Raw genomic sequence first — 25,643 nt, 5'->3', positions numbered from 1 at the left:
GGTGCTCCTAATATGATGGGCAAGAAAAATAGCTGCCTAAAATGATGAAAGATGAAAATCCAGAAATGCTTCTTGTGCATTGTGTTATTCATAGGGAAAACTTGTCTCTTCAAGCTTTTTTGTGAAGAACAAAATGAAGACCATGTGAGATTTTTACTTCACACTGAAGTAAGGTGGCTCTCGAAAGGGAACTGCTTGAAAAGATTTATGGAACTATTTGATACTATTAGTGACTTTTTAAGTGACAAACCTAAAATGAAGCATCTGTTAACAGTCGATGGTAAAGCATTTGTGAGTTATTTAGCCGATATCTTTGAAAAACTAAATATATTAAATAAACAACTTCAAGGAACAAATAAAATTCTCGTCGATGCAAAAGCAAAGACATTTGGTTTCATTACATTTATTAAATTATGTCAAAAATATATTTTTAAAAAAGTTTGAACAATTTCGTTGTCTGCAAAAATGTGAAGTGACTGATACCGCTGTATTTTGTTATTGTTGATCATCTGAAAATTCTGTCCGATGATTTAAAAGAAAGGTTTTTTGATTTAAAACAAATTGATTTTCCAACCTGGATGATGCAACCAATGTTAGTGGATTTGTCTGATGTATCAATACAGTACCAAGAAGAATTCTCAGATATGCAAAATGATGAATCAGTTAAAACTTTATTCAATATAAAAGAAGCGATGGCATGGCTTTGTGATGAAACAGAAATTAAATACCCAAATTCAACCAACTTTGCAAGAGAGCTATTGTTACTGTTTCCATCTTCATATTTAGCTGAATGTGGATTTAGTTCCATAAATGATTTGTTACTAAAGAAAAGAAATCGACTGGATATCACAATGTCTATTATATGTTTTGAAAATTTACTTCCTATTTTTTTTCTTAATTTTTCCTAATGATTTCTTCCTAAAACCTAAGTCTCGTGTCCTGAACAAGTTGTAATTAGGCTTCATTTAGGGAATAATTCAATTTTTGAATATAAAAAAATATATATATCGGTGTTTCCCAACGTTACATAGGGGGCATCAGAATTTTAGAAAGACTTAGGTGGAGCATGGTAAAAAAAAAGGTTGGGAAACACCGTTCTAAACCAACCAATGAGACATAAAACAATGTGATTCACAGCAAACCAAGCAAATGAACAATGTGGCTATTCTATGTGGAATAGGCTCCGCCAGTTAGTATACAACTTTTTTTTAAAAAAACAGTGACTTCCAAAATCACCCTGTATATGTTAATTTCCTTCACCACTACAGCAAAAAGTTATTTCCTCTACTGTATGCTATTAAAAACGTGTTAATTTTTTTCTTTAATAAGGTACAACCAACATAAGATTAAACTTTATACCACAAATTACTTTACACTAAAGATTCACCATAAGTTTTGAATCACAGTGGAAGGGGAATATTTCCTCTCCCCCCTAGAATGATATACACCAACCAGTGGTTGGTATACATCAGAAATCTCAGGCTACAAATGAACGCTGTATCTCTTTGAGATTGATGAAAATAAAATACTTATTTCCGTCAGTGATTTTCATTTCGTTTGCAGAGCAAAAACAACATTTTGTTTATTATTCAAATCCCGCCGTTTGGAGTAAAATAACCTGTGTAGTAGCATATTTTTGTTGGATTCACCAATTTCGCTGCCAGTCTATAAGTTAATAATCATAAATTTTTGCTCTGTTTTTGCTGTCAAGCTTTTTAAATGACTCAATCACGAAAAAGATACACCTAGACAACTCTGAGGTACATGTTTTTATGACGAAATTGTTTAGGCGACAACCGAAGAAATTAAAATTTACTGCCATTGACGCCTTTCAAATATGATGAAATAAAAATTAATTAAATAACTGTGTTAAATTAAACTTGTGTTAAAAACTGAATAAAAAAATAAACAGAGAAGAGCAGGGCTTCTCCCAGCTCAAAACACTTACCTGACGTAAATAATACTGTCACATAAGATGATTCATAAGTTCACCATTACTAACGGAACAGTGCACAAATTTTACAACAGCAATTTATTTCTTTATTTTTAGAACTGACTTCCTGTTTACAAATGACCCTCCACTCAGCTGCTTAGTGAAAATATAAAATACTCTCAAATTTCACATTTTATTCTTACGGACACTATGTTCAGCACCCTATACAAGCATGTAATGTATCACGCGCCATGTCCATTACCTCTGTTATTAGCAGCATAGAGCCCTCTAGTGATATTGAATGATACTAAATCGCAATGTTACAAACGTGAAAGCTAACGGTTGACTACTTTTACCCTTTTTAGCCAAACGACATATAAAAGTTAACTAAAATAATACTGTATTAACTTTAAGAATTATTAAACAAAGTTATAAATTTCTACTGCTATCAATCAAAATTATTAATGTGAACAGTCACAATACGAAATGTCTTTTTTTTATCACGGGATCGCGATTTAAAAACGCCACGAGGAATGCGTAAGGCTTAAACGCGCAATCGTTAGTCATTCCATCTTTTGCTGAACGGAAAAAAGATCCCGTTAAATCAGGGGTTGACAACCTTTTTGAGTGGAGAGCCATTTTTGATCTAATTAAAAAAAAGAGAGAACCCGAAGAGCCGCACTTCAGCTCAAGCTGGGGGGGGGAGTTTTTTAAGAAATTATTATTATTATTAGCCATATGGTGCAAGGAAGTCTAAGGCTTATGCTGCACCAGCCAAAAAAAAAAAAAAATTCCCGCATTACCCTGAAAGAGAGAGAGAGAGAAGTAGAAGGGAATCTGCAAGAAAGAGAAGAATGGGAAGGTGTTTTATTAAATAAATATATATTTTTTTTGAAATATTATTTATTAATAATATTTCAACTCATCTATCGGCATCCATTTATGTAGAATTGCAAGGACAGACTTTTGCCTCTCCAAATCCTCAATTTCAGTTTTAAGGCATTTTAGTCTTGCACTCCACATGTCCTTGATTTTTAAGTCCTCTAACTCCATTTCAAACTTTGCTTCAAGTGTACTAAAAGTTAAAGAGCCACAGTTACATGCTCAAAGAGCCGCAGGTTGCCGACCCCTGCTTTAAATGAATAAATCTTTTTGTTCTGCCATGATATCCTCATGTGTAGCGCAGTGGTTATAACACCGTCCTCCACACACCCAGTAGAAAAGGCCTATGTTCGAATCCCTTCAATGACACAAGGACCTTTTATGGGCCCTTTTTTCACTCCGTGGATGAATTAGTCAGTCTCGAGCATGAATAGCAAGGACTTTTCTCCTAGAAATTCAGGTTTGTCGTCTAACAAAACAGAAAAGCCAACCAGAGAACACGCGTAGTTTATAACATACAAGGATGGACGAGGATTAAAAAAAAAGAGAGAACCCAAAGAGCCGCACTTCAGCTCAAGCTGGGGGGGGGGAAGTTTTTTAAGAAATTATTATTATTATTAGCCATATGGTGCAAGGAAGTCTGAGGCTTATGCTGCACCAGCCAAAAATAAAAAAAAAAATTCCCGCATTACCCTGAAAGAGAGAGAGAGAGAGAAGTAGAAGGGAATCTGCAAGAAAGAGAAGAATGGGAAGGTGTTTTATTAAATAAATATATATATTTTTCGAAATATTATTTATTAATAATATTTCAACCATCTATCGGCATCCATTTATGTAGAATTGTAAGGACAGACTTTTGCCTCTCCAAATCCTCAATTTCAGTTTTAAGGCATTTTAGTCTTGCACTCCACATGTCCTTGATTTTTAAGTCCTCTAACTCCATTTCAAACTTTGCTTCAAGTGTACTAAAAGTTAAAGAGCCACAGTTACATGCTCAAAAAGCCGCAGGTTGCCGACCCCTGCTTTAAATGAATAAATCTTTTTGTTCTGCCATGATATCCTCATGTGTAGCGCAGTGGTTATAACACCGTCCTCCACACACCCAGTAGAAAAGGCCTATGTTCGAATCCCTTCAATGACACAAGGACCTTTTATGGGCCCTTTTTTCACTCCGTGGATGAATTAGTCAGTCTCGAGCATGAATAGCAAGGACTTTTCTCCTAGAAATTCAGGTTTGTCGTCTAACAAAACAGAAAAGCGAACCAGAGAACACGCGTAGTTTATAACATACAAGGATGGATGAGGTTGTTCTGGGGTATCCCTAATATGATCGTTGACAGTTGTTTTGTGATGATAGTATCTGGAAGTCGAATACCTATTCTTATGTAATCTATGCTGAAGATCGCTTACAATAAAAAAACGTTGAAATCCCTCTAAAATTTCTTGATATTTCTTGATCTTCATGGTTACACATTGATGTATAACCATGTCATGTTAATTTGCAGGCAGTATATGAAATCAACGCGTCTTTTGGGAATGTAATTATTTATCCATTGCATTTATAGAAAGTCAGAAGTAGAAGTGAATCACCAAGAAAAAAGAAGAATGATTATATTCAGCTCAGGACCCTGGGTGTGTCAAGCCTATACTCACCACATGTTAGCCCTTGGGGGTAAGTTCCTAGAAAAATTGTGAAGCTGTTTAGCGGGTAGCAATACTACTCTTACTAGCATTCCAAGTATTCTCCATAGGATTAAAGTATGGAGATTGCACTGGCCATTTCATACGAATAACGATATTTATCTTGAAAAAAGTTGTTAACCATTCAGGCACGATATAGCAGGCGTGGTCACATGGTTATTGGTTTGAGGTTGTATTCCTGTGACGGCCATAATGTTCAAATACATTCAATACGGTTTTACTAAACTTTCTCTTTGTAGCAATAAACCCTGCGCGGGTCAGTGGTATCGTCACCGTCCTCCCCAAACCGGTGGAAAAGGCCCTTCCCGTCGATGACGCGAAGAACATTAATGAGCTTTTTTCACTCCGTTGTTGAGTTAGTCGGTCTCAGGCGTAGAAAGCAAAGTTTTTCCCCTAGAAACTGTGGTTTTTCGTACAGCAAAACAGGCAAATCGACCAGAGAACACACGCAGTTTTCAGACACAATAAATATATGGGCATATTATTAATTTATCGGATGCCCCTAAAGTAATTGTTTGCAGTAATTCAAGGTATATTCAAGGTCATTGCACTAGGTCTACCTGCACCTGGTCTTCTGGTAGCAGTCCTGACTCTTGGACCTGTCTCTAAGGTCTGTGAGAAAACTGCATGGCCACAGTCTTTCTACACCTGTTTGAAATCAATAAGCCTCAAAGCATTTAATCAGTCCCTAATGAAAACATTCAGGCAGGTGATTTCATTCAGATGTTATCACGTGTAAACTCTGATATGACTGATTGGTTCTTTGGTAGCATGAAAAACGAGCTGCGTTTTATAAGAGATTTTTCTCTTTAGTTCCTTATAAAACACAGTTGTTGAACAGGATATATATGATATATATTATGAATAACCATATATGATTGACTACATTAATGTGTAACCATGTTATGTTAATTTGCAGGCAGTATATGAAATCAGCACGTAATTTGGAAATGTATTATTTATCCATTGCATTATTTATTTATTCAAAATATACATTGCTCGACAAAATTAACAGGACACGTAGAAAACGTGGTGTTACTCGTGTACCTTGTGATGAAGGGGAAAAAATTTGTATGGTGGTGTACCATCCATAGATAAAATTTAATCAAGAGACAGTGAGAAACTTCGAAAAATAAGGACATTTATAGGGGTTGTGTAAAAATAATCAAAAGGGTAACATTGCAGAAGTCGATACAGTATGCTGAAAACTATGATCACATGACACGTCAGTACGGCGTATGATCCCTCCAACGACTGAACAGTCCTGACAGCAGTGAACCATGCTCGATATAAGGATGCTATAAGAATCTGTGGCAATAAATCCCATTATTCCACCAGGACAGACTTTAGCTCACCAAGGACCGAGACGTTGGCTGCCCACACATCTTCGATCCGATTTGAGTCTAGTGATCGTGATGGCCACGGTAGTGGTTGGATATCTTCAATTTCAAGATATTCCACCACCACTTGAGCTCTATATGCAGGGGCGTCGTGCATGAAAGGAAAATCCGTGTTAGTTTTTTTCGGCTGATGCTGCTGCTGTGTAATTTGCTTCCTTGTATCATTAGCATTAGTAGAGGCATATGATGCAAAAATAAAAAAAAAAAATGCTCCCACTTCATCCCTCCGTTCGTTCCAAGTACCTGTCCAGCTCAGCCTTAAATTTATTTAGGCTATCAACTTCCACAACAAAGGATGGAAGTCTGTTCCACAAACCAACCACCCGCTGACTAAAGGCAAACTTCCGTACATCTATCCTACATCTGTATTTTCTCAATTTGAATTCATGCCCTCTCAAATGATTATTCTGAGCAAGAGGAAGAATTCCATCAGCATTGAGCATGCTCAAACCATTCAAGGCTTTATACACCTCAATCAGATCATCTCGCAGGTGCCTAGTCTCCAGACACGGTAATTTGCAAAACTTAAGCCTTTCTTCGTAAGAGCAACCCTTTGTTCCATTCACTAATCTTGTTGCTCTTTTCTGTACTCCTTCCAACAGCTCTACATCCTTCTTAAAATGAGGCCTCTAGACCTGTATACAGTACTCAAGGTGTGGCCTGACTATTGCCTTATACAAGGGGATAATCATCTTCTTGTTCCTGTTAGAAAAATTCCTGTATATCATTGACAAGACACTATGAGCTACTCTTGCAGACCGTCTGAACTGCTCAGAAAACTTCATATCTGCCTGCACAATTACACCCAGGTCCTTTTCGTTCTCTACCACTGTCAGTTTAGTACCACAGAGTTGAAGAAGAAACCCCAGAGTGATACGTCACTCTGGGATTGCTTCTTCCCATATGTAGTACTTTACGTTTGTCAATGTTAAACTTCATTTGGCACCTCTCAGCCCATCTGCTCAACTTTTCTAGACCCTGTTGCAGCAGCGTACTGTCATTAGTGTCCTTAACAACCGTGCCAACCTTCGTATCATTTTCAAAATTGGTCACTAAGCTTGATATACCATCATCAATACCATTTATGAATACAAAAAAACAACAATGGACCCAATACTGAATACTGAGGGACTCCACTAATAATATTAGTCCACGATGAGCAGTGTCCATTGATTACCACTCTCTGTCTTCTCCCACTCAACCATCCCTTTATCCATAGCAGCAATTTGCCTCCAATGCCACACTGCTCCAATTTTGCAGCAGAATTCCATATGCAACAGTATCAAAAGCCTTTCTAAGATCCAAATATATGATATCAAAGTCATTCCCTGCATCCAGTTCCTTTGTGACCATATCATAGTATCCAATCAAATTGGTCAGGCAAGACTTTCCCTTAATAAAACCATGCTGTGTCCCGAGCTATAGCTGAAATCTTGTCTAGATGATCCCGCAGTGCTTCTTTAACCAGTGCCTACATTAATTTTCCTGGAACAGAAGTTAAACTAACAGGTCTATAATTACTTGTGTTGACCTTTGTTCTCCTTTGTGAATTGGGGTCACATTTGCACATTTCCAGTTCATGGGTACCTCCCCTGAGTCCAAAGAAGCTCTCGTAATTATGGCTAAGAATTTGCTTACTTCCTTTGCTGCCTCCTTTAATATAACTGGGTAGATCCCGTCCACCCCGGGTGCCTTTTTTATATTTATCTTCAACAATTCCTCCTCCACTTTCCTCTCAGTTATTACAAAATCATCCAGCTCACTGCCAGAGTTTAACTCACCTCTAACATTCCCCTGATTGCCTGAGTCATCTGACTGAGGCGTATAAAGCCTCAATCAGATCACCTCACAGGTGCCTAGTCTAGAGAAGCTACAATTTGCAGAACTTAAGCGTTTCTTGGTAAAAGCAATCTTTTGTTCCACTCACCAGTCTCGTTTCTGTTACCTATGCTCCTTCCAGCAGCAGCTCTACATATTTTCTATAATGAGGCCTCCAGACTTGTATACAGTAATCAAGGTGTGGTCCGATCATTGCCTTATACAAGGGGACAATCACCTCCTTTTCCCTTCTAACAAAATTCTTGTATATCGTTGACAGGACACCATGAGCTACTCTTGCAGCCTGTCTGAACTACTCAGAAATCTTCAAAGCTGACTGCACAATTACACCGAGGTCCTTTTCATTTTCCACCACCCGAGTGTAGTACCACTGAGTTCATATGGGGTTACTGCTACCCATATGCAGTACTTTATATTTGTCAATGTTAAACTTCAGTTGTCACCTCTCAGCCGATCTACTCAAATTTTTCAGATCCTGTTGCAGTAACATACTATCATTATTGTCATTAACAACCCTGCAACCTTCGTATTGTCTGTAAATTTAGACATTAACTCAACATACACCTCAACTAATGCTAATGTGCCACAGTATCAAAAGCTTTCCTAAAGTTCAAGTATATGATATCAAAATTATTTTTTGCATCCAGTTCCTTTGTGACAACATCATAGTATCCAATCAAATTAGTCAGACAAGACTTCCCCTTAACAATCGCATGCTGTGTCTGAATTATAGCTGCAGTCTTGTCTAGATGACCCTGCATTGCTTCCTTAACCAGTGCCTCCATGAATTTCTGCGAAACAGATGTTAAACTAACAAGTCTGTAATTACTCATGTCACCCTTTGATCTCCCTTTCTGAAATGGGGATACATTTGCACATCTCCAGTCCATGGGGACCTCCCCTGAATCTAAGGATGCTCTCATAATTATGGCTAAGGGTTTGCTTACTTCCTATACTGCTTCCTTTAATATAACGGGAGAGATCCCATCCTCCTCAGATGCCTTTCTTATGTTCAATTTCAACAATTTCTCTTCCACTTTGCTCTCAATTATTGCCAGATCATTTAGTTCTCTGCCAGAGTTTGATAAATTTCTGGTATTCACCTTCCTGAATAACTCCTCAAGTGTGAATGTAAATGCAAATCACTCATTCAGTTTTTCAGCTACCTCATCAGGTGCATCAACAACAGAACCGTCGATATCAAGTAGACCAATCTGATTCATCCCCTCCATTTTACAGTTTACATCTGAACTACACCGTTTACCGTAGCTTCCAACACCTTTCTTTACTGAGGCCAAGCTGAATGATCTCTAGTTACTCAATCTTGCCAATCCACAAAGGGGGAGACTCTATCTCTCTTTTGTGGATTGGCAAGGTGTCGACACTTCTCCATTAAAAGGGAAGAGCACTTAGATACAACGATAATTATGAATAACCATATAGTTTGGCACACTCACAACCATTTTTTAATAATTCCTGGTAAATACCTTTAGTCTCTGGGCTTTATTCACAATAATAAGTTGAGTAGTTTCCTGTCTAATATCAATATCATTATTCTATAGTATTCAGGTTCACTAGCACAATATTCTTCCTCCCAAAAGGATTTTCTACTATAACGATCGTTGAAACGCATCTGTGCAGCTTTGCCAGTCACATTGACCAGATTAGCTTGATTTTACCATTGATTTTTCCTTTGTGCAAAAGAAATAGCTGGTTCGCTCTTTCCTCTTCGTATGAATAAAATTCCTTGTTTTCATTCTTGGCTGTCTTGCTTAGTGATTTCTCATTCTGAAACTTTGCCTGCCAAAACCATAGTTTTGTGAAAAATCCTTCTATAATGTGGTATCGTGCTGCCCTCTTTTCTTCAGCTCTTATACTTCAATTTTATCTGTCTTGAAGCTCATGATTCAGCTGAATTTTCTTTCATACTAATTAAATTGAAGCAACTCCTTAATCCACAACAATCTTCTTCCTTAAAATCAAGTCCCTTGCCCTCACGCATGACTGCTGAAATCTCTTTCGTTGTCCAATTTAGGACACTGTGGTCACTCACTGCGCTAATTTTTTTTTTTTTTTTTTTTTGTTGTTTGATCATATTTGTAATATTACTTAAATCATTGGGGCTGACCAAATCAGGTTATCCAATTGGCATTTGAGCTATTTTTTAATCAATTTAAACCTCATGTGAGGTTTAGGATTTTTTTAAATGACGTTGATGAAGGGATATAAGAGAGAATATCAAAATTTGTGGATGAGATGTAGACCGAGAGACTGGTTAAAAGAACAAGTTCAAGCAGTGCTCCATCAGTATGAGTTGAACAGGCTTAAGGGACGGGCAGATAATTGACAACTATATTTTAATGTTTGACACTTGGGAAATGACAACTGCAAAATAAATTGCACTTGGAAGGACAGAACGAAAATCTTTAGAGGAAGAAAGGGATTTGAAGTGTATAATATTGGCTGTCATAAAGTTCTTTTGCAGAAGGGAGTGCTATGGTGCCCTGTTAATGATTTATAAAACAATTGTTTGTAGAAATAGTTATAATTCCACTGTACAGGAAGTTGTGAGAATGCACTTGGAACACTGTCATGCTTTAGGCCACAACTAAAACACGATATCAAACTTCTTAAGAAAGTCCAAAGACGCTGAGTGCCTAGTTAGATTGCCAAAACGACGCCCATACGAGGAGCGACCTCGAATATGTGGGATAGAGAGCTTGGTAACCAGATACCTAGAGGAACTCGAGGTGTATAATGCTCTGGATTTGAGAAGGAACTGCATAATGGATGATCGAGCGTTGAATTTATGTTCTCACCTGGGATTGCTTAATACCATTAAATTTATTTTCACTGTCTTATGCAACACTAGAGCAGGGGAATATAAATTCAAATTACGGGAAGGGAATTATGGGCTGGATTGTAAAAGAGTTTTTGTTTAGCCAGTGTGCTGCTAATCATTGCAATAAGTTGCCATCATAGGTAGTTGTACATGCACTCCCAAAAAGTAGAAATTTTAGATTGGGTGTCCAAATGTGTAGATAAAATGCACTTTCCCGATTTGTGAATTGCCCTGTGATCGTACTGTAAATGGAAGACCATTACCTGAAAGGAAAAAAAATAATAAATAAATAAAAATAATGACGAGGCTTATATATTCAATAGGTAGCAAAGAGATTTTAATCATCATTTGGAATTATTACGTAAAGAATGAAGCATATTCCACTCAACTCTGCGTATGAGGCTTATCTTATAAAATACGCTTGCAATAAACTAACTGCGACAAGAAAAGTATATTGATAGGACCAGCTAAGATTGTCTTGGAGCATCCCATTAGAATAAACACTCTATAATGTGGTTCACCGTTCTAAAAACAAGAATAAAATAATAGTTACTGTTCTCAAGAGCAATACACTACAAAAGAACAAAATAACAGCCTAGTTTAATTTATAAAGATAGAAAAAAAATGAAAGTCAAAATGGATATCACTAATGAACCGGTATAATGTATGAATTTGTCATAAAGAAATGCCTTTCATCACGAAAAATAAGTGAGAAGGGTAAAAATAAAACCCGAAAATGTTATACGTTTAATATAGTGAATATAGCGAAAAAAGTTATGTGTGTATAGTGAATTTTAATGGGCGAATCCAGGTCCTCCATGACAGTATAGTAAAATAGAAAAAGTATGTTGCTATTTATTTGCAATGAGTTCCTTCAACTCCGGTAGGTAATTAGGCACAATTTGTGAAAAACATGACTAGTCAGTTACGAAATATTTCATAATATAATGGATGCTAAATGATATCAGTTTAAAACATGGGCAAATTTAAAGGGGGAAAAAAACTCATTTTAGAGAAAAAATTACCGTACATGGTTTGATAAAAGCTTCACTTGTTAATTTGCTACACAACGCATCGATATGGCCTACCTGATTATCCACATATGAGGTATTATAGCATTGACAAAAATTATGCAATAAAGCATGCAGCAACCACTGTATAAGCTTGCTTTATCCCCCCCCCAAAAAAAACATACCTCTACCCATTTCATTTGCCTTTTCCTTATAATAATTTATCCAATTTCTTTTAAAATTTATTCAAATACCCACTTCCATAATATTAGGTGGAATTTTATTCCACAATTATTCTCTATCTAGGCAAATATCCGTAAAGTATCGATTGTCTTCACTATGTGTGTCCATCTGCCCACATGTAATAACTCGATTCCTAATGGATGAATTTTCATAAAATTTTAAATTTGGCTCTCTTAGAAAGATTTGTGAAATTTTTCCAAATTTCACTAAACTCGGACAAATAGAAACCCCGAAAGTGTTATTTATTTTTTATTTTTTCATCCATCCTCATTTAATAACTCGATTCCCATTTGACGGATTTTCATGAAATTTTATATTTGGAAAGATTTGTGGAGCCACCCTATATTTCATTAAATCGGACCGATACAAACCAAACATTATTATTTCTTTATTTATTTCATACATATCACGTAGGCTAGATGGTTCCAATATACTAGATGGTTCCAGTCTTCTATTTCACCACATGCACATAGTGGCATGGTGTTTAGGGTAAGGCGCCACCTGTACTCTTGTGAAGTATACAGGACTCTGTAAATCCAGAAATGTGTGTATGTGTATAGTATTGTGTTGGATTCTGTTGTTTCTCTGGCTTCTTGGCCGCAGGGCCCCTAATGGGACCCTACGTTGCCCGCCACCACCATCTGGGAGATGAGCCAGGCCGACCATCATATTCTGGCTGGCCTCTGTCAGGAAGCGAAAGTGACCCTGGCAGAGGCCACACAAAAAAAAAAAAAAAAAAAAATTGTTGAAGAGGGTTCACAGGGAATAAGAGAGGAGGAGGTCAGACTGTGGGGAGAAAGAAAGTTGGACTAATAGTGAAGACAGTCCACCATGGATTTAAGCGAAGTATGGGTAAGGAAGGGGATTAAAAGTCGCAAGAGCAAGTGCCCCTGTGTATTGAACTAGCACCCAGTTCAGTGCCATTTAAAGAGGAGAAATGCTGGTTGGTGATAAGTTTTGTCTTTGCGTTTTCATGGTTGAGTGCATTTCCTCTTTTCCTCAGTGTATGGCAATTTGCACCCTTCTTCTCGCGAAGAGGTCCTGGGCGAATTGTGACAATGCTTTATAATCCTCTTCGGTTTCAAGGAGGAGAAATTCTTGTCCTCTTGGAAGATATCTCACTTTTGCAATTAGAATACATCTTAGGTCTTCATATATGGGACAGTCAAACATAAGATGGTTCCAGTCTTCTATTTCTCCACAAGTGCAATGTGGGTAGTCTGTGAGTCTGAAGCGAGCTTTGCATTGAAGGGCTCGGATTGCACAGTAGGTGTTGTCATTGATTCCCATACAACATACATAGTGTGCATAGTATTAGGGTCAGGCGCCACCTGTGGTTTCCCACATCTGGGCCATATGTACGCTGTGAAGAAATACAGTACTATTGTAAATGCCAGAAAAGTGTTATGTGTTGTATATGACATATTGCGTTAGGTTCTGTTGTGTGTCCTGGCATTTGGCTGCAGGGCCCCTGGTGGGACTCCACGTTGCCCGCACACACCACTAGGAGGTAGCCAGGCTGCCCATTACTCTCTGGCTTGTCTCCGCCAGGGTCGCCAGAGCTTCCTGGACGGTCTTGTGAAGAGGGCTTGTGCAAACTTGATAAACTCATAGTAGTAGTTTTCTTCTGTGATGAAGGAGTGTTCATTTCCTTGAGGGTTATCTTGTATACGATAAACAGGATGCGGCGGAGGTCCTCATAGTGTTGACAGGTATATACTAGATGGTTCCAGTCTTCTATTTCACCACACGCACGGTAGGGGTTGTCAATGATTCCCATGGATGTTAGTTTGTGGTTTATTGATCCGTGTCCGGTAATGAGGTAGGTGGTATGAAGACCAAGAGAGAACCAATTGGAGACTTGGGAAATAACGGCATTCACATAAGGTATAAATTCCTTGGTGATTTGGCCCTTGTCGGTAGCTGTCCATCTGTCCTGTCAAGTCTGAAGCAGTAGGATGGCATTTTGTTTCTTTTCCTGACTGATTTCATTCAGGTTATTGATGGAGTGTCCAAGGATAGTTGCTGGTATGTCCCTGGATAGACAGTAGTGGAGGCCCCCTTCGAATAACCTCCAGATCGAGCGGAAGAGCGCCCACAAGAACCTGAAGGGCTGGGTTGCTAACTGTGTAGTATGTCCTTGTAATAGTAAGAAGGATGGTGCGCTGGATGGTTCCCAGTTTACGTTTGTTGTTCTAAAGAGTTCCCCTGCCAAACCAGACCCCCAAATCCGTACGTTATGAAGGGAAGGAAGATTGATTTGTACAGAACCTTAAGGGTACGTCGATTCAATCCCCAATCACAACGACTCACCCGTGCAATGAGAGTAGTGTAGTTTCTCCCTTTCGCGTGGAGGTGTGCAAGATGCGGAGAGAAAGTGAGCTTAGGGTCAAGTACTATTCCCAGTAGTTTTAACATGGAAACTAGCTTGATGGTTTGGCCTTGTAGTTTGATAGTGGGGTTTCTAATACGCTGCAGTGATCCCTTCACAGAATAGATTGTGCCTTTTGGGGTAAGAGTCTTAGCTTGTGTAGAGCTGCCCAGTTCTGAAGGATTTGAAGTGCCTGGTTTCCTCTGGCTTCCAGAGTAGCTCTGCTGTCAGCCTCAATGGAGATGGTGACATCATCAGCAACGGCTTGTATAGCTACAGGACATAGGTCCAGTCCAAGGAGCTCATCCAGGAACATACCATACAAGGTAGCCTGAAGCAGTGGATATTGTGTTTGTTTCCCTACATTCACTGTTGTTGTAGTAGGGTTTTAGGAGCATCGGTGACTAAGGCCATATTGCTCCGTGTATATTCTCTGTAAATCTAATCCACGGTTTAAGTGCAGTGTTGCAAGGTCGATTTTTTGTTTGCTGGACGAAAAAAACCATTCTTTCCTCGCCTGAGACTAACTCAGCCACGTTGTAAAAAAGATCTATAAAAATTTTTTCCGTCATCGACGGGAGCCGAACTCTGATCTTTTTCATCCGTTGTGAAGGAGCGCAATCCTACCAACTGTGCTACCCAAGAGAGATGTGCTCACTGGAGGTATGAATGAGCATTGTAGTGAATGCACAGATGTGAACTGTTCTTGCACAGAAATGAATTATTACTATTTGCTAAACTGGCTGAAATTTAACAGCTTATATTAACTAATTCGTGAAATTTAAATTTATGCCTCCTTCTGTGAGTCACCTGAGAAAGAGTAAAGATTTTATCAGCATTTAGTTTGCTCAACGTTTTTAAGCCTCACGCACTTCAGTTAGATCACCATGCAGATGTCGAGTTCCCAGACGCTGCAATATCTAGAGCCATAGCCTTCCTGGGAATCCCCGTTCCCTTGCTCTTTTCTGCACTCTTACTAACAGATCTATGTCCTTCTTAAAAATAAGGTTTTCAAACCTGTATGTAGTGTTTGCGATGTATTCTAACCATTGCTTCATACAAAGGGATAATCACTTTTTTGTCCCTGCTGTCAAACTTTCTGTATCTAATTCATACGGTAGAACCCGACGAACTGTTTTGGTAGTCTGCCCACACTATTCAGAAAACTTAAGTCGGACTGTAGAAATACTCAACATCAGCAACCTTGATATAGACTATTTCCTATAATTTATTTCATTCACTGGAGTCTGCACCATAAAGACATCTTCTTTATGGTGTAGACTCCAGACTTCTAACAAGATTTATAAAAAAAGAAATGAATTAAAATAAAATTCAGCATGTAGCAGATCTCATGCGAATTTGCAACTCATTTGTTGGTCAATTTGCAATATGTGGATTTTGCAATCAACTTTTCAAGGAAGGTGGCGTGATACGAATGTGTGTAACTGAGTCATCATAACAAGAGAGTTACTAATGACTCATGTCTAGAATATATCGAAAGTTGTTTCAAGTTTATGGTTGGTTTACCATGGAAGAGTATGCTTGCTCTTTGTAATATCCCTATTTAAAAGATTTCAGTGCTAGTTCCCTATGGTTCATCAATTCAAATTAGATTTATTCGGTGCATATGAAGTTTCCGGTGTGTGTGTGTGTGTGTGTGTGTGCGCGCGTTACAGAGCGTAGTGATAGGAAAGCGGGCAGCTATAATGTACAGCGTGTACAATAATAGGCAATATCCTTAGTACTGTACACACTTTCGAAAATATATTTAGAACCAAGAGGGTGACGAAATTTCTGAATAAATATTTTGAATTATTCCGTTCTCTCAGTCAACGGATTGTGGAGGATGACTTTCTCCTTTGTAAATTCAATAAAAAATTAAAATTATACCATAAAATTATTTTTCCTTACTTTATTCTTTTTTATTCATTTATTTTTATTTTTTGGCCATATGTTAAAAGAATATCATACTGTCATGTTTTAACACTCAGAAACTGGAAAGTCAAAAGACAAATTGGTTCTGTTTCGGCAGCGCCAGTGTCACTTATCAGAATGAATGATTGATTATGGAATTCATTGATTTTGCACTAGCGATATGAGTACAGAATCGATTAAAAACTAAAGAGTGTATTTTATGGTGACTAATATGAATATCAATTTCCAAATAAGTAAATAAATGTATGGGCTTGGCACACCCAGAGTCCTGAACTGGATATCACCATTCTTCTCTTTCTTGGTGATTCCCTTCTACTTCTGACTCTCTCTCTCTCTCTTTCAGGTAACTCGGGTTTTTTTTTGGCTGGTGCTGCATAAGCCTCAGGCTTTTTTGCACCATATGGCTAATAATAATAATATATACGACGCAATATGGCTTCTTTTTTTTTTTTTTTTTTAAGGCGGCGTACTCGTCAGGAAATATCACTATAATTAATATCTCTACATTTTATGATCTATTATCTTAACTGCCCAAAGGAAGAAATGTAATTCAATCAAATATCATTGAGTAAACCATATCCACCCTGAATGCTTTGTCATAATTACAGCTTTTCGCACTCAAATAAGCAGAAGGCCTGACAAGTCATTTATAAAAACCGGTTTAACGCTATCTCCTCGGAGTGAACTACGAGTATATCAGCCTAAACGCACCGTGTGGGAAGTAATTTAATTATTATTATTTTTTTTTAATGTCAAAGGTTTTCTTCTGCAGCGTGAAACAGCTACTAAAATTAACAATTATTTTTATTTAGAAGGCCGTTTTTTCTTTCTTTCTTTCTGTTTTTTTTTTAATCGAATCAGTCGAGCATTTTGCAAAGTGCAGTATAACGCACGCTAGTGGGCCGGCAATTGGAAAAAAAAAGTCGATTTGAGACTGTCAATATTGCGTATATTAGTATAATTTCTAATCCACGGTTTAGTAGGCAAGCGAATTTATGTTTAAAAACGATTCCGTATTGCTTTTGTTAATACTGTCAATGACGCGAGCAATTTTAATTAATTCCAGTTAATTAATTTTAATTTTAATTAATTTTAGTTCTTTGTCTTTAACATACACATATAACCTAACAAAAAAAAAAACAAAAAAAAAAACGATTAATATTATTTTTCTTTTTTCTAAAACAGTAAAATCCCGTTACACGAACTTATAAGGGATGCATGAATCATTTTGCTTTATCGAAATTTCATTTTAATGAGTGTAGCTGATAATTATTGCAAAGTTAAATGCCGAGGAAGCTTATTGTGAGGCAATCAGAGCGCCCTCTCTGAGCGTGACTGATTCACAAACAATGCGAATTATACGAATTATAAATAAATTAATATTTATTTTATAATTTCATTGCAGTTAATATTATTCATCTACAAAAAAAAAAAAAAAAAAAAAGAAGGGGAGTCAGTCGTAAAGAGTAGCTGTGGTCTCTTTCTCTCTCTCTAAAACAGTACGTGTAATGTGTTGTTGTTATTGTTCTAAAACTGTTGTGCAAGAACTGGATTACCACAGTGATCGAAATACAGTCTATTGTCACAAACGATGTGATAGAAAACGGAAAATGGATGTACAGGAACGAGAGAAAGGCAGAATAATAATAATAATGGTTCTTCATGACTTAATATACGTTTATTTTGACAAATAATCACATATTACTTGAGTATAGAAAAAAAACTTTTATTTTTCAGAATATGCAAAATACATAAATTATTTGCTAGTCTGCAGCTGTACACTAGCAAATTATTATAAAATCCTTAGAGGAAACTAACTCTGAAGTGATTGAAAAATCATATGAAACAAATAAAGAACACCACTATTTATTAGTAGCCCAGTGCAAAAAATCTCAACAAGAAATCAAACATGACACTGCGGAAATACAACTGTGACTTGTACCTGAGTGACTTGCAATATATCTCGATCAATGAAATCGAGGTATTTAAAAGTTTTAAGAACTTTTAAATACTTTTAAGAACTTTTATATAAAAGTTTTAAGAACTTTTATATAAAAGTTTTAAGAACTTTTAAATTTATTTCGTAGTCTAGTACTTCGATTTCATTAGGAGAACACTTGTGTTTGTTATAAATAAAAACTATTTATGATGAGTATTCGGAAGCTTTTAAATAGAAAGCGACCACTTTCTGCTAGTTTTCACCAATTAGATTCCTACCACGATGGTTAAAAACAAAGAAAAAACAAACAGAAACAAAGAATGGAGAGTTTTTCAAAGTGAGCCTTTTGTATGATCTTAGTATCAGATGGCTTTTCCAACAGAGAGTTAAAAAACTGACACAAGGTATACAAATTAGCGAATAAGTCGAAGAAGAATGGACATACATTTGAGAAATATGAAAACAGGCAGCGTCTGAAAGTTTAGGCAATAAGAAACGATGCCACCGCAGGAAATCTAAGATAATGGGATGAAGAAATACGAGGGTGCGAACCACCTCGGACTCGGGAGTCAGAAAAAGGGACTTTTTCTGACTCCCTTTTTAAGTTAGTCAATATCGGCGGAGACTAAAGACTTTTCTACTAGGAACAGTTTTTTTTTAATCTATCTCTCTCGCTGAACCCATCGAAAAATAACAAACGATCACCAGATTACAGAATATTCATCAATTAGATTCCTACCACGATGGTTGAAAACAAAGAAAAAACAAACAAACTTATTATTACTAACAAGGGCTCCATTACTAAGAAGTTTATACCGGATGTCGGACAAGTTTATCCACTCTCCCTTCCCAGCCTGGTTTTCGCCCGGACTCAAAACCACCTACCTATTGACCGGACATGGCTCATTTAGAAAGAGGCTATATGACTTTGGAATCTCAGCTACTCCGCGGTGCTCCTGTGGACAGGAGGAGTCATGGGAGCACCTGGTCTATGAGTGTGACCACTACGAGGACCTCAGATGTCAACTATACACCAAGATTCACTCGCTTCTTCGAAACCAGGAGGACATCGTTCTGCAAGAGGAAGAGACCTACAAAGCCTTCACACTTTTTGCGCAAAATCTGTTCACAAGACAACGGACCCTCCCCTCCCCTTGGGGAGGTATCCCAAAAGTTCAGAAATCCATGAATAGGACAATATCAATCACGAGACAACAGCCAACCCTCAATGGCCCAGAGTAATGGTAACTCAACTCGGTCAAAGACACCACAGAAGACCAGAAGAACCTCATCTTGCCCTGTTGGGCACCTGGACTAAAGGACATCCAAGGTGGTCATATGACTCAACGTACACTGTTTCTCTCTTGAGCGGTACATTCTTTCCCCTCCTGTGGGGAGAGGGGCTTTGTCCCCCACTCCTCCCCTTCCCCAAATCTCTTCCCTCTGGTGGAGCACGGGCCTGCTCCACTGTAATCGTGGGCCATCCTCTCTATCGGCCCCTTACTTCCTTTTCTTCCCTCCAGTCTTCGTCTTCACATCCCCTTTACTGTTGACTTTCATAGCGTTTTCAGTTCTACGCGTCCAAATTTAACTACATCAAAATTTCTTGCCCGACCCATTTAGGCATATAGAAAATATTATTTCAGCGTATAGCCCCTCGCAAGCTTCTAAATTATTCTAACAAATGCTAATAACTAACCGCGAGCAGCACTTTTTTTTTTTTTTTAGGTGTCAGATGGCTTTTCCAACAGAGAGTTAAAAAAACTGATACTAGATATAGAAACTAGTGAATCAGTCGAAAAAGAATGGACACACATTTGAGAAATATTAAAACAGGCAGCGTCTGAAATTTTAGGCAATAAGAAACGATGCCACCGCAGGAAATCTAAGATAATGGAACGAAGAAATTTCAAAAATTATAGAAGACTAATGAATCCCTTTTAAGAAATACTTATGAACAAAATAAGCTAATGATAAAAGTATATATAACAGGAAAAAAGCCATAGCCAATAAAATATTGGCTATCAGAAAACAAGAGAAAATATAAGAATTAATGTGATAGATAAATTTGCTGCAGTACTTCCAGAAACGTTGGACACATAGTACGAAACAATTAGAAACACCAAAATCAAAAAATAGTTTAGAAGAAGAAATTTTCATACAAGAATTAAATGAAGTATTAACAAGTTTTAAAAACAAAAAAATCACCAGGAGAAGATGGTATCAACATAGAGTTGTTAAAATATGCTGATGTTCAGACTTACGAACCTCCTGAACCGAATATGGCACGGTAAAGCCCATCAGAATCTTGTCAGAAAGCTATATTCATTCCAATATTTAAAAAATCCAACCGCAAAGACTGTGAGAATTACAGTGGAAAAGTCTCCTTATTCTATTGTAATTTCTCAGCCACCATCAGTGCAGTGGCTGCAAAATATTTGCAAAAATAATAAAAAACAAACTAGAGAAATACTATAGTGATAAAAATGGAGAAGAACAAAATGGTTTTAGGAAAGGTAGGTCTTGTGCAAATAGATTTTTTTACTCTGAAATTGCTAATCGAAAAGCACAAGGAGTTTAACAGACAAACACACATAGCATTCATTATGAGAAATCTTTGTGTGGAGAGAAATAAAAACTTTTTTAAATACTAGCTGATGATGAAACTCCAACCAAATAACAGTTGAAATCTGTAATATATATAGACAGAACTCAATCGCAGTTAAATTGGGAACAGAAATATTGAACTGGAAACCAATAAATTGTGGCATCCGACAAGGTTACCAACTATCTCCACTACTTTTCAGCATATACATCAATGCCATTGTCAAACACTGAAGACTAACAATCCATGGAATATTACAAAATGGTAAGGACCTTGATACTTTATTATATATTGATGACCAAGTACTCCTGGCAAAAAACGAAGACGAGCTACAATACTTAATACACCACCTAAATGTTACCGCGAAAAAAAATTTAACATGGAAATATCAGCTACAAAAACAAAAATTATGGCTTTTCGATGAAAGGATCCCATCCGAAGAAAAATTTCGGATGGGATCCGAAAAAGTAAATTGTTTTAAATATCTTGGCTACAGCCTGACTTATGAAAAAGAAAACGATATTAGTAACAAATTTCAACACTATAACAGAGCACTTAGAATAGCCAATCAAGTTTTTAACCCAACAAAAATTCAGAGACATACCAGAATAAAAGTATACAAGCCACTAGCCAGACCAATACTCATACGTAAGTGAAGCCTGGACCATCAAAAACCTGATGAACTCCAAATAACTTCAGCTGAAATGAAATTTTTGAGAAAATCTTCAAGATTTACGTTGTTAGGCCACATAAAAAAACAAGGACACCCTAGCCAGACTATAGACACCCATAACTGAATATAGTCATATTTCCGTTCAGTCTTTATGGAATGATGCTTTTGATAACAAGTACTGTACAATATAAATCTAGGTCAAGACGATGATAGTCCGTTATTTTTGACATGAGCCTGCTTGGTGGCTGCACGGACTTCATCTTCTTCAAGTATTCGGAATTTCATGCTGAAACAACAAAATACTGTATTTTAATTTAATTATCATTCAAACACACGAAATAAAATAAACAACTAACAAAATAAAGTAATTTCTGTATATCGTGTAGAGTTTATATTTTTGGACGTACAGGAAGTGAGTTATTTCCAGACTTAACTAGTTTGTACAAATAAGCGCTCGATATAATCCGTGGGCAGTTCGTGGAAATTACGTCATCGAGCACGATCCGCTAAATAAACCGAAAATAGAAATAGCTTATAATTAACAGTAGCATGTCAGTTTACTTTAAGGATTTTTTTTAATGCCAGCTAGAATTATCTCTTTTTTTATCTTTTATTTATTTTTTTTAATGAAGTAACACTGGAAATTGAAAAAAAAAATCAGATGTATGGACGCTGTAACTACGTATCATACGAGTTACTGGTTGCGTTGAAAAACAAACAAAAATACAGAAGGCAAAAAAATAAAAATAAATAACTGATAAATACACAAGATGGTTGTTACTATATTCGCTATGAATATGCAAACATATACGGTTACCAAAGGAAAGAACTAGTTATTTATGACGTCAGATGTCAAGAAACATGATTGGTTCAGCTGATGTCTGATGGTTGTAAATCTTCACGTGATCTTGTATAGATTTTATTTTCACTTATCTTTTATGTTAAAATAACCAAATAAAAGATCATTATGTTAGAAAAATAAGCAGATTCATAGAGATTTCGAGGCGAAAAAGTGGTAACCTATAAGCAGAACTATAATAGCCTTTTTTTTTTTTTTTTTCTTGTCGCGTGATGTAATCACTATTCTTGCATTATAGCAGAGGTTCCCAAAAGTGTAGGGTGCACTTAGTTCTTTTTAGGGGGCATGTTGTTTTTATGAAGCACTAAATACTGACAAAACATCTCAACTAGGTATGAAGTATATTTTATTTCAATATTTAATATTAAATGTTTTGCAGCACTAATCAATTTATAAAAGTATGCATACCCTAGCTAAATTTTATGTCGGATTTGTTAATTGCACTTGTTCTGGAATGGGATCTTAAAATTATGAATTATTTTAAAGGGAGCACAAGGTTTAGAAGTTTGGGAATCTCTGCACTATAGGGAGAGTTTCCGATCAGATATTGCGGTTGTCGTCCGTTCTACCATTACATCAACAGCTTTTTAATTAAACACATACGTTACTTTGAATTGCAAGGTTTAATATGAGAAACTCTCAAATTTGTACCGGAGGTCTGTTCTGGTTGTTAAATTTAATAAATAAATAAAACAAATATCTTTGGGGACTAAATATGAAACTCTCAAATTGGTACCGGAGGTCTGTTCTGGTTGTTAAATTTAATAAATAAATAAAACAAATATCTTTAGGGACTAATAAGTTGACTCTGTTTCACGAAAGAAATGATCATATTGTAGCACACGACAGACATGACCAAGCTACTGAACCAAGAATCGCTGACCAGAGATGTATTTCGAGAAGCAAGAGCCCCGCCCCATTTTCTCCCCCACTAGAAGGCAACCAAAGAATTCCAACAATATTGGTCAACAAGCGATTATCAAAGACTCACCCTAGTAAACAGACGCTCGCAGAGAAATATGGCATCTCTGTCGCTTTGCCCAGAACCAAGATATTTGTCTCCCGGTTTGGACCCTCAACAAGCCCCGATTCCATAAAGAGAATGTTTCTTGTGGAACACAATGTCCGCATCGAAGTAAAGCAGCTTAAAACTAGGCAAACTGGCTACGCCTCATTTCTAGTAAGATGTTCACCCTCTGCCTACGAAAAAGTTCTGGATCCCGACTTTTGGCCTCCAGGCATACTTATCAGACCTTTCTCTGACGAAAAAAGGCCATCCCCTCAGCAATCCCTGCTTACTCGTCCTCTACAATAGCAATAATCTATTCCAAAAAACCTCCATCCATGCCACACAATCAGGGTCTTCTCGCAAAATGTGCGCAGCATTGTTAACAAATTGGCCCTCTGCAATCTCTCCTCCTGCTCGACGAATATGATTTCATCTGTATCCAGGAAACTTGGCTTAACCATGGAAGACAACTCACCCACTTGGCCACTCCTCACCATTACAAAAATGTTTGCAACGGCAGGGACCACAAACGTGGAGGTGGCGTCTCCATCATTTACAAAGACATCCATCACCTTGTGTGTGCACAACTCAGCGACTCCCCTGCATTTGAAGCCATTTCTGCAATTTTTACAGTCAAAGAAGTGAGAACTCAAGTTGTAGCGGTATATTTACCTCCTGACCATAATCCCGACACAAGGGATGAGCTAACTACCTGGATTATAACCCACCTCAAGCCTCACATGCTCACCTTTGTTTTAGGAGATTTCAACATGCCCTCCCCAAGACACGAAGCTGCTTTGAAGGACGTCGTACGCTCCTTCTCATCTCTAGGCCTTAGACTAACCCATACGCAACCTACAAGACGACATCAAAACCTAGACCTCTTCTTTCATAACCTTGACCATCTTACTCTCACAACGCCGATTTTTAAGTTTGCATCAGATCACCTCCCAATTTCCTTTGATAGTGAATGTCTATGTTCTCCCCGACAACTTGAACAACATGACCATAAAGAATCCCAACTCAAGATCTTCTCATTAAAATATATGCAACCTCAAATCATCCTACAAAGACTAAAAGCTACAGACTGGAAAAAAATTGCTGCTAGCCATCCTGATCAAACGCTTACCAATTTAGCAAATTTGTTAAAAGACATCGCCTGTGAAGGGGCCTCCAAATCTGTACGCCTGTCTCCCAGGACCAAGAACTGGTTTACCAGCGACGCAAAACTCGCCTTCATCATGAAACAGAAACTATACAGGAAATGGCAAAAAACACGGGATCTAGCCGACTACCAACTCAATAAAAAACATCGGGCACGCTTCCTACGCATTCGGAGGAAGGCGCAGAATGACTGGATTGCACACAGAATGAAACTTGGGAAAAGAATCTTCACCAACAAGAATCAACAGTCCCCCATGCCCACTGACACCTTCCTTGCATGGGCTAACTCGCTCGCAACTAAGCCCCTATCTGCCCCAAACCCCTTTATTCGGGTTAATCCACCAGCTAACCAGACATCACTGGATAAAATAGCCATCACAAAGGAACGCCTTACTGAGGTCATCAACAGTCTTCCCAACAAGTCTACCACTGGCCCGGATGGATTCCCTATTTTCATAGTTAAACTGTGCAGTGTATGTATCATTGATCTCTTGCTTGATGCATTCAATTCCGTCCTCGTAACAGGAGTTTACCCTGCTATCTGGAACACATATTATGTTTCTCCAGTTCCAAAAAAGTCTAACCCAAAATTGCCTAATGACTACAGACCAATTTCTGTAGGATGCACTTTTCTCAAAATCTTGGAAAAAGCCATACTTCCTGCTCTCATCCATCACATGTTCGGCCACAAACCTCCATACCTCCATAGTGTACTACCTGGACGTTCCACGATCACCAACCTCTTGGACACACTGTTCAGAATTGAAAGTACCTTAAGCAACAAAGAGCAACTGGATATTGTGTTTCTCGACATTAAGGCGGCCTTTGACAATCTGTCCACCCATGCATTATGTACCATACTGTGCAACTATTTCAAAATCTCTGGCAACATCTTAGTTCTCCTTAGGAAACTCCTTCAGTCCAGGATCCTATGGATCAGAAATCAAAACCATAATCACCACATTCTCTGCTCCAGAGGGCTCCCCCAAGGGGGCGTTCTCTCTGCCGCCCTCTTCGCCGCATCTTTAGAACCCTTCCTATCAAACCGTACTAATTTTACCACCTACGCAGATGATATTAAGTTCTTCGTCATCACAAAATGCCCCCAGTCTCTCCAGTCTATTACTGTGAGCTCCAACCGACAGCTACATGAACTGGTAAACTACCTTCATGCGATTGGGCTCTCCATTAATAAAGAGAAAACTGCACAACTCTCTATCACCAAGAAGAAAAATACC

The 25,643-nt window shown here is 37.7% G+C and overlaps 2 protein-coding genes across 2 annotated transcripts in view; both read right to left on the bottom strand.

Annotated features, from left to right (window-relative positions):
• Positions 1–2,186, bottom strand: part of LOC150086112 (rho family-interacting cell polarization regulator 2-like) — a 324,874-nt gene extending 322,688 nt beyond the window's left edge. The window contains exon 1 of the mRNA XM_090374381.1: positions 1,949–2,186. The gene's annotated coding sequence lies outside the window, so the exon portion shown is untranslated. The remainder of the gene's footprint in view (positions 1–1,948) is intronic.
• Positions 2,187–10,731: 8,545 nt separating this feature from the next.
• The window catches only part of LOC150086111 (uncharacterized), a 182,801-nt gene continuing 167,889 nt past the window's right edge, over positions 10,732–25,643 (bottom strand). Inside the window, exon 30 of the mRNA XM_090374799.1 lies at positions 10,732–10,860. Within this exon, the coding sequence (XP_090230925.1) occupies positions 10,732–10,860 (129 nt within the window). The remainder of the gene's footprint in view (positions 10,861–25,643) is intronic.

The sequence above is a fragment of the Mastigoproctus giganteus genome, chromosome 5 (assembly GCF_048544385.1).
Source record: "Mastigoproctus giganteus isolate SK-2022 chromosome 5, ASM4854438v1, whole genome shotgun sequence".
In the NCBI taxonomy this organism is placed as follows: domain Eukaryota; kingdom Metazoa; phylum Arthropoda; class Arachnida; order Uropygi; family Thelyphonidae; genus Mastigoproctus; species Mastigoproctus giganteus.
This window is presented reverse-complemented; position numbering and strand designations above follow the sequence as displayed.